The sequence below is a fragment of the Oncorhynchus keta genome, chromosome 4, assembly GCF_023373465.1.
Source record: "Oncorhynchus keta strain PuntledgeMale-10-30-2019 chromosome 4, Oket_V2, whole genome shotgun sequence".
NCBI classification, from domain to species: Eukaryota; Metazoa; Chordata; class Actinopteri; order Salmoniformes; family Salmonidae; genus Oncorhynchus; species Oncorhynchus keta.
The window spans coordinates 7,695,002-7,704,954 of NC_068424.1; the positions used below are offsets into that span (position 1 = coordinate 7,695,002).

Sequence of the window (9,953 nt, forward strand, 5' to 3'; positions counted from 1 at the left end):
GATATAAATAAATGTGACGAGTAGTGGGGATATAAATGAGTGACGAGTAGTGGGGATATAAATGAGTGACGAGTAGTGGGGATATAAATGAGTGACGAGTAGTGGGGATATAAATGAGTGACGAGTAGTGGGGATATAAATGAGTGACGAGTAGTGGGGATATAAATGAGTGACGAGTAGTGGGGATATAAATGAGTGACGAGTAGTGGGGATATAAATGAGTGACGAGTAGTGGGGATATAAATGAGTGACGAGTAGTGGGGATATAAATGAGTGACGAGTAGTGGGGATATAAATGAGTGACGAGTAGTGGGGATATAAATGAGTGACGAGTAGTGGGGATATAAATGAGTGACGAGTAGTGGGGATATAAATGAGTGAGTAGTGGGGATATAAATGAGTGACGAGTAGTGGGGATATAAATGAGTGACGAGTAGTGGGGATATAAATGAGTGACGAGTAGTGGGGATATAAATGAGTGACGAGTAGTGGGGATATAAATGAGTGACGAGTAGTGGGGATATAAATGAGTGACGAGTAGTGGGATATAAATGAGTGACGAGTAGTGGGGATATAAATGAGTGACGAGTAGTGGGGATATAAATGAGTGACGAGTAGTGGGGATATAAATGAGTGACGAGTAGTGGGGATATAAATGAGTGACGAGTAGTGGGATATAAATGAGTGACGAGTAGTGGGGATATAAATGAGTGACGAGTAGTGGGGATATAAATGAGTGACGAGTAGTGGGGATATAAATGAGTGACGAGTAGTGGGGATATAAATGAGTGACGAGTAGTGGGGATATAAATGAGTGACGAGTAGTGGGGATATAAATGAGTGACGAGTAGTGGGGATATAAATGAGTGACGAGTAGTGGGGATATAAATGAGTGACGATATAAATGAGTAGTGGGGATATAAATGAGTGACGAGTAGTGGGGATATAAATGAGTGACGAGTAGTGGGGATATAAATGAGTGACGAGTAGTGGGGATATAAATGAGTGACGAGTAGTGGGATATAAATGAGTGACGAGTAGTGGGGATATAAATGAGTGACGAGTAGTGGGGATATAAATGAGTGACGAGTAGTGGGATATAAATGAGTGACGAGTAGTGGGGATATAAATGAGTGACGAGTAGTGGGATATAAATGAGTGACGAGTAGTGGGGATATAAATGAGTGACGAGTAGTGGGGATATAAATGAGTGACGAGTAGTGGGGATATAAATGAGTGACGAGTAGTGGGGATATAAATGAGTGACGGGGATATAAATAGTAGTGGGGATATAAATGAGTGACGAGTAGTGGGGATATAAATGAGTGACGAGTAGTGGGGATATAAATGAGTGACGAGTAGTGGGGATATAAATGATGACGAGTAGTGGGGATATAAATGAGTGACGAGTAGTGGGGATATAAATGAGTGACGAGTAGTGGGGATATAAATGAGTGACGAGTAGTGGGGATATAAATGAGTGACGAGTAGTGGGGATATAAATGAGTGACGTAGTGGGGATATAAATGAGTGACGGTAGTGGGATATAAATGAGTGACGAGTAGTGGGGATATAAATGAGTGACGAGTAGTGGGGATATAAATGAGTGACGAGTAGTGGGGATATAAATGAGTGACGAGTAGTGGGGATATAAATGAGTGACGAGTAGTGGGGATATAAATGAGTGACGAGTAGTGGGGATATAAATGAGTGACGAGTAGTGGGGATATAAATGAGTGACGAGTAGTGGGGATATAAATGAGTGACGAGTAGTGGGGATATAAATGAGTGACGAGTAGTGGGGATATAAATGAGTGACGAGTAGTGGGGATATAAATGAGTGACGAGTAGTGGGGATATAAATGAGTGACGAGTAGTGGGGATATAAATGAGTGACGAGTAGTGGGGATATAAATGAGTGAGGAGTGGGGATATAAATGAGTGACGAGTAGTGGGGATATAAATGAGTGACGAGTAGTGGGGATATAAATGAGTGACGAGTAGTGGGGATATAAATGAGTGACGAGTAGTGGGGATATAAATGAGTGACGAGTAGTGGGGATATAAATGAGTGACGAGTAGTGGGGATATAAATGAGTGACGAGTAGTGGGATATAAATGAGTGACGAGTAGTGGGGATATAAATGAGTGACGAGTAGTGGGGATATAAATGAGTGACGAGTAGTGGGGATATAAATGAGTGACGAGTAGTGGGGATATAAATGAGTGACGAGTAGTGGGATATAAATGAGTGACGAGTAGTGGGGATATAAATGAGTGACGAGTAGTGGGGATATAAATGAGTGACGAGTAGTGGGGATATAAATGAGTGACGAGTAGTGGGATATAAATGAGTGACGAGTAGTGGGATATAAATGAGTGACGAGTAGTGGGGATATAAATGAGTGACGAGTAGTGGGGATATAAATGAGTGACGAGTAGTGGGGATATAAATGAGTGACGAGTAGTGGGGATATAAATGAGTGACGAGTAGTGGGGATATAAATGAGTGACGAGTAGTGGGATATAAATGAGTGACGAGTAGTGGGATATAAATGAGTGACGAGTAGTGGGGATATAAATGAGTGACGAGTAGTGGGGATATAAATGAGTGACGAGTAGTGGGGATATAAATGAGTGACGAGTAGTGGGGATATAAATGAGTGACGAGTAGTGGGATATAAATGAGTGACGAGTAGTGGGATATAAATGAGTGACGAGTAGTGGGGATATAAATGAGTGACGAGTAGTGGGGATATAAATGAGTGACGAGTAGTGGGATATAAATGAGTGACGAGTAGTGGGGATATAAATGAGTGACGAGTAGTGGGGATATAAATGAGTGACGAGTAGTGGGGATATAAATGAGTGACGAGTAGTGGGGATATAAATGAGTGACGAGTAGTGGGATATAAATGAGTGACGAGTAGTGGGGATATAAATGAGTGACGAGTAGTGGGGATATAAATGAGTGACGAGTAGTGGGATATAAATGAGTGACGAGTAGTGGGGATATAAATGAGTGACGAGTAGTGGGATATAAATGAGTGACGAGTAGTGGGGATATAAATGAGTGACGAGTAGTGGGGATATAAATGAGTGACGAGTAGTGGGGATATAAATGAGTGACGAGTAGTGGGGATATAAATGAGTGACGAGTAGTGGGGATATAAATGAGTGACGAGTAGTGGGATATAAATGAGTGACGAGTAGTGGGATATAAATGAGTGACGAGTAGTGGGGATATAAATGAGTGACGAGTAGTGGGGATATAAATGAGTGACGAGTAGTGGGGATATAAATGAGTGACGAGTAGTGGGGATATAAATGAGTGACGAGTAGTGGGATATAAATGAGTGACGAGTAGTGGGGATATAAATGAGTGACGAGTAGTGGGGATATAAATGAGTGACGAGTAGTGGGGATATAAATGAGTGACGAGTAGTGGGGATATAAATGAGTGACGAGTAGTGGGGATATAAATGAGTGACGAGTAGTGGGATATAAATGAGTGACGAGTAGTGGGGATATAAATGAGTGACGAGTAGTGGGATATAAATGAGTGACGAGTGGGGATATAAATGAGTGACGAGTAGTGGGGATATAAATGAGTGACGAGTAGTGGGGATATAAATGAGTGACGAGTAGTGGGGATATAAATGAGTGACGAGTAGTGGGGATATAAATGAGTGACGAGTAGTGGGGATATAAATGAGTGACGAGTAGTGGGGATATAAATGAGTGACGAGTAGTGGGGATATAAATGACTGACGAGTAGTGGGGATATAAATGAGTGACGTAGTGGGGATATAAATGAGTGACGAGTAGTGGGGATATAAATGAGTGACGAGTAGTGGGGATATAAATGAGTGACGAGTAGTGGGATATAAATGAGTGACGAGTAGTGGGGATATAAATGAGTGACGAGTAGTGGGGATATAAATGAGTGACGAGTAGTGGGGATATAAATGAGTGACGAGTAGTGGGGATATAAATGAGTGACGAGTAGTGGGGATATAAATGAGTGACGAGTAGTAGTGGGATATAAATGAGTGACGAGTAGTGGGGATATAAATGAGTGACGAGTAGTGGGGATATAAATGAGTGACGAGTAGTGGGGATATAAATGAGTGACGAGTAGTGGGGATATAAATGAGTGACGAGTAGTGGGGATATAAATGAGTGACGAGTAGTGGGGATATAAATGAGTGACGAGTAGTGGGATATAAATGAGTGACGAGTAGTGGGGATATAAATGAGTGACGAGTAGTGGGGATATAAATGAGTGACGAGTAGTGGGGATATAAATGAGTGACGAGTAGTGGGGATATAAATGAGTGACGAGTAGTGGGGATATAAATGAGTGACGAGTAGTGGGGATATAAATGAGTGGGGATATAAATGAGTGTAGTGGGATATAAATGAGTGACGAGTAGTGGGGATATAAATGAGTGACAGTAGTGGGGATATAAATGAGTGACGAGTAGTGGGGATATAAATGAGTGACGAGTAGTGGGGATATAAATGAGTGACGAGTAGTGGGGATATAAATGAGTGACGAGTAGTGGGGATATAAATGAGTGACGAGTAGTGGGGATATAAATGAGTGACGAGTCGTGGGGATATAAATGAGTGACGAGTAGTGGGGATATAAATGAGTGACGAGTAGTGGGGATATAAATGAGTGACGAGTAGTGGGGATATAAATGAGTGACGAGTAGTGGGGATATAAATGCGTGACGAGTAGTGGGGATATAAATGACTGACGAGTAGTGGGATATAAATGAGTGACGAGTAGTGGGGATATAAATGCGTGACGAGTAGTGGGGATATAAATGCGTGACGAGTAGTGGGGATATAAATGAGTGACGAGTAGTGGGGATATAAATGAGTGACGAGTAGTGGGGATATAAATGAGTGACGAGTAGTGGGGATATAAATGCGTGACGAGTAGTGGGGATATAAATGAGTGACGAGTAGTGGGGATATAAATGAGTGTGGGATATAAATGAGTGAGTAGTGGGATATAAATGAGTGACGAGTAGTGGGGATATAAATGAGTGACGAGTAGTGGGGATATAAATGAGTGACGAGTAGTGGGGATATAAATGAGTGACGAGTAGTGGGGATATAAATGAGTGACGAGTAGTGGGGATATAAATGAGTGACGAGTAGTGGGATATAAATGAGTGACGAGTAGTGGGGATATAAATGAGTGACGAGTAGTGGGGATATAAATGAGTGACGAGTAGTGGGGATATAAATGAGTGACGGGATATAAATGAGTAGTGGGGATATAAATGAGTGACGAGTAGTGGGGATATAAATGAGTGACGAGTAGTGGGATATAAATGAGTGACGTAGTGGGGATATAAATGAGTGACGAGTAGTGGGGATATAAATGAGTGACGAGTAGTGGGATATAAATGAGTGACGTAGTGGGATATAAATGAGTGACGAGTAGTGGGGATATAAATGAGTGACGAGTAGTGGGATATAAATGAGTGACGAGTAGTGGGGATATAAATGAGTGACGAGTAGTGGGGATATAAATGAGTGACGAGTAGTGGGGATATAAATGAGTGACGAGTAGTGGGATATAAATGAGTGACGAGTAGTGGGGATATAAATGAGTGACGAGTAGTGGGGATATAAATGAGTGACGAGTAGTGGGATATAAATGAGTGACGAGTAGTGGGGATATAAATGAGTGACGAGTAGTGGGGATATAAATGAGTGACGAGTAGTGGGGATATAAAAATGAGTGACGTAGTGGGGATATAAATGAGTGACGAGTAGTGGGGATATAAATGAGTGACGAGTAGTGGGGATATAAATGAGTGACGAGTAGTGGGGATATAAATGAGTGACGAGTAGTGGGGATATAAATGAGTGACGAGTAGTGGGGATATAAATGAGTGACGAGTAGTGGGGATATAAATGAGTGACGAGTAGTGGGGATATAAATGAGTGACGAGTAGTGGGGATATAAATGAGTGACGAGTAGTGGGGATATAAATGAGTGACGAGTAGTGGGGATATAAATGAGTGACGAGTAGTGGGGATATAAATGAGTGACGAGTAGTGGGGATATAAATGAGTGACGAGTAGTGGGGATATAAATGAGTGACGAGTAGTGGGATATAAATGAGTGACGAGTAGTGGGATATAAATGAGTGACGAGTAGTGGGATATAAATGAGTGACGAGTAGTGGGGATATAAATGAGTGACGAGTAGTGGGGATATAAATGAGTGACGTAGTGGGATATAAATGAGTGACGAGTAGTGGGATATAAATGAGTGACGAGTAGTGGGATATAAATGAGTGACGAGTAGTGGGGATATAAATGACTGAGTGATATAAATGAGTGACGAGTGGGATATAAATGAGTGACGAGTCGTGGGGATATAAATGAGTGACGAGTAGTGGGGATATAAATGAGTGACGAGTAGTGGGGATATAAATGAGTGACGAGTAGTGGGGATATAAATGAGTGACGAGTAGTGGGGATATAAATGAGTGACGAGTAGTGGGGATATAAATGAAAGTATTCATTCAATATGGGAAATAAACCTGAAATTCGTAAAAATGTATAAAATAGGATCTGAGTCAACTGACCTGGAAGACACTGGGTCATGACAGAGAAACTTGCCCAGGCTCCTACCTAAATGAAAGAAATACCCATAACCTGTAACACCATTGGTCATTTCAGAAACCATAACCATTAAGTCACAACATGTTGTAGCCATAGAAACAGGATCTATTTACATGGTTCATCCTTACCTCGTAGGTATAATTGGGGCAAGACACGAGGAAGAAGAGCCATGTGAATGGGTTCTTCGTCGGGCGAGGGAACTTTCTGCACTTGGGCCCACCTTCTGCCTTGAGGTTATTGAGGGCCACGTGAATGGAGAAATTACCAGCCTCACAAAGCTACAGTCAAAACACAACATCCCGTTTTAACATGCCTCAAAGTCATCTGTACTAATTATTTCTCGTGTTCATCACCCTCATCGGGTGTTTTGTCAACCAATACATACCACAAATATAGCCAGTGCGTAGTTCACCTGCATGTCCCCATACGCTGTGGAGAGACGTAAACCATTTGGTGAGCTGGATGTCTGGTTGAGAGAAGTGATGGTGTTATTATTCAGATATACCTGCGTATAAAGAGTTGAGGAGGGGGCTGTATGTCTGGTTGAGAGAAGTGATAGTGTTATTATTCAGATATACCTGCGTATAAAGAGTTGAGGAGGGGGCTGTATGTCTGGTTGAGAGAAGTGATAGTGTTATTATTCAGATATACCTGCGTATAAAGAGTTGAGGAGGGGGCTGTATGTCTGGTTGAGAGAAGTGATAGTGTTATTATTCAGATATACCTGCGTATAAAGAGTTGAGGAGGGGCTGTATGTCTGGTTGAGAGAAGTGATGGTGTTATTATTCAGATATACCTGCGTATAAAGAGTTGAGGAGGGGGCTGGATGTCTGGTTGAGTGAAGTGATAGTGTTATTATTCAGATATACCTGCGTATAAAGAGTTGAGGAGGGGGCTGTATGTCTGGTTGAGAGAAGTGATAGTGTTATTATTCAGATATACCTGCGTATAAAGAGTTGAGGAGGGGGCTGTATGTCTGGTTGAGAGAAGTGATAGTGTTATTATTCAGATATACCTGCGTATAAAGAGTTGAGGAGGGGGCTGTATGTCTGGTTGAGAGAAGTGATAGTGTTATTATTCAGATATACCTGCGTATAAAGAGTTGAGGAGGGGGCTGTATGTCTGGTTGAGAGAAGTGATAGTGTTATTATTCAGATATACCTGCGTATAAAGAGTTGAGGAGGGGGCTGTATGTCTGGTTGAGAGAAGTGATGGTGTTATTATTCAGATATACCTGCGTATAAAGAGTTGAGGAGGGGGCTGGATGTCTGGTTGAGTGAAGTGATAGTGTTATTATTCAGATATACCTGCGTATAAAGAGTTGAGGAGGGGGCTGGATGTCTTGTTGAGAGAAGTGATAGTGTTATTATTCAGATATACCTGCGTATAAAGAGTTGAGGAGGGGGCTGTATGTCTGGTTGAGAGAAGTGATGGTGTTATTATTCAGATATACCTGCGTATAAAGAGTTGAGGAGGGGGCTGTATGTCTTGTTGAGGCACTGAGTGGTCGGTTTGAATGATGGAGGACTTACATGGAGGCGTGTACAGTGGATGGTTGATGTAGAAGGCCACCCACGCAGAGAAGGTCCAGTAATACACACAGCTCTGACAGAGAGAGAGACCAGTAATACACACAGCTCTGACAGAGAGAGAGACACCAGTAATACACACAGCTCTGACAGAGAGAGAGACACCAGTAATACACACAGCTCTGACAGAGAGAGAGAGACCAGTAATACACACAGCTCTGACAGAGAGAGAGACACCAGTAATACACACAGCTCTGACAGAGAGAGAGGGAGACACCAGTAATACACACAGCTCTGACAGAGAGAGAGACACCAGTAATACACACAGCTCTGACAGAGAGAGAGACACCAGTAATACACACAGCTCTGACAGAGAGAGAGAAACACCAGTAATACACACAGCTCTGACAGAGAGAGAGACACCAGTAATACACACAGCTCTGACAGAGAGAGAGAAACACCAGTAATACACACAGCTCTGATAGAGAGAGAGACACCAGTAATACACACAGCTCTGACAGAGAGAGAGACACCAGTAATACACACAGCTCTGACAGAGAGAGAGACACCAGTAATACACACAGCTCTGACAGAGAGAGAGACACCAGTAATACACACAGCTCTGACAGAGAGAGAGACACCAGTAATACACACAGCTCTGATAGAGAGAGAAACACCAGTAATACACACAGCTCTGACAGAGAGAGAGAAACACCAGTAATACACACAGCTCTGATAGAGAGAGAGACACCAGTAATACACACAGCTCTGATAGAGAGAGAGACACCAGTAATACACACAGCTCTGACAGAGAGAGAGACACACCAGTAATACACACAGCTCTGACAGAGAGAGAGACACCAGTAATACACACAGCTCTGACAGAGAGAGAGACACCAGTAATACACACAGCTCTGACAGAGAGAGACACACCAGTAATACACACAGCTCTGACAGAGAGAGAGACACCAGTAATACACACAGCTCTGACAGAGAGGGAGGAAAACACCAGTAATACACACAGCTCTGACAAAGAGAGAAACACCAGTAATACACACAGCTCTGACAGAGAGAGAGACACCAGTAATACACACAGCTCTGATAGAGAGAGAGACACCAGTAATACACACATCTCTGATAGAGAGAGAGACACCAGTAATACACACAGCTCTGACAGAGAGAGAGACACCAGTAATACACACAGCTCTGACAGAGAGACACCAGTAATACACACAGCTCTGACAGAGAGAGAGAAACACCAGTAATACACACAGCTCTGACAGAGAGAGAGAAACACCAGTAATACACACAGCTCTGACAGAGAGACACCAGTAATACACACAGCTCTGACAGAGAGAGAGAAACACCAGTAATACACACAGCTCTGACAGAGAGAGAGAAACACCAGTAATACACACAGCTCTGACAGAGAGAGAAACTCCAGTAATACACACAGCTCTGACAGAGAGAGAGGGAGACACCAGTAATACACACAGCTCTGACAGAGAGAGAAACACCAGTAATACACACAGCTCTGACAGAGAGAGAGAAACACCAGTAATACACACAGCTCTGACAGAGAGAGGGAGACACCAGTAATACACACAGCTCTGACAGAGAGGGAGACACCAGTAATACACACAGCTCTGACAGAGAGAGAGAAACACCAGTAATACACACATCTCTGACAGAGAGAGAGAAACACCAGTAATACACACAGCTCTGACAGAGAGAGAGAAACACCAGTAATACACACAGCTCTGACAG

The 9,953-nt window shown here is 42.7% G+C and overlaps 1 protein-coding gene across 3 annotated transcripts in view; it reads right to left on the bottom strand.

The window, feature by feature from the left end:
• LOC118369567 (very-long-chain enoyl-CoA reductase-like) overlaps positions 1–9,953 on the bottom strand; it is a 36,487-nt gene that overhangs the window by 12,778 nt on the left and 13,756 nt on the right. For all 3 annotated transcript variants that reach the window (XR_008095541.1, XR_008095540.1, XM_052499346.1), the window contains 4 exons: positions 8,190–8,262; positions 7,043–7,086; positions 6,786–6,935; positions 6,621–6,666 (listed from right to left, as the gene is read on the bottom strand). Coding sequence is in view for 1 of the 3 variants with exons in the window: in XM_052499346.1 (XP_052355306.1) it covers positions 6,621–6,666; positions 6,786–6,935; positions 7,043–7,086; positions 8,190–8,262 (313 nt within the window). In the remaining 2 variants the exon portion in view is untranslated. The remainder of the gene's footprint in view (positions 1–6,620; positions 6,667–6,785; positions 6,936–7,042; positions 7,087–8,189; positions 8,263–9,953) is intronic.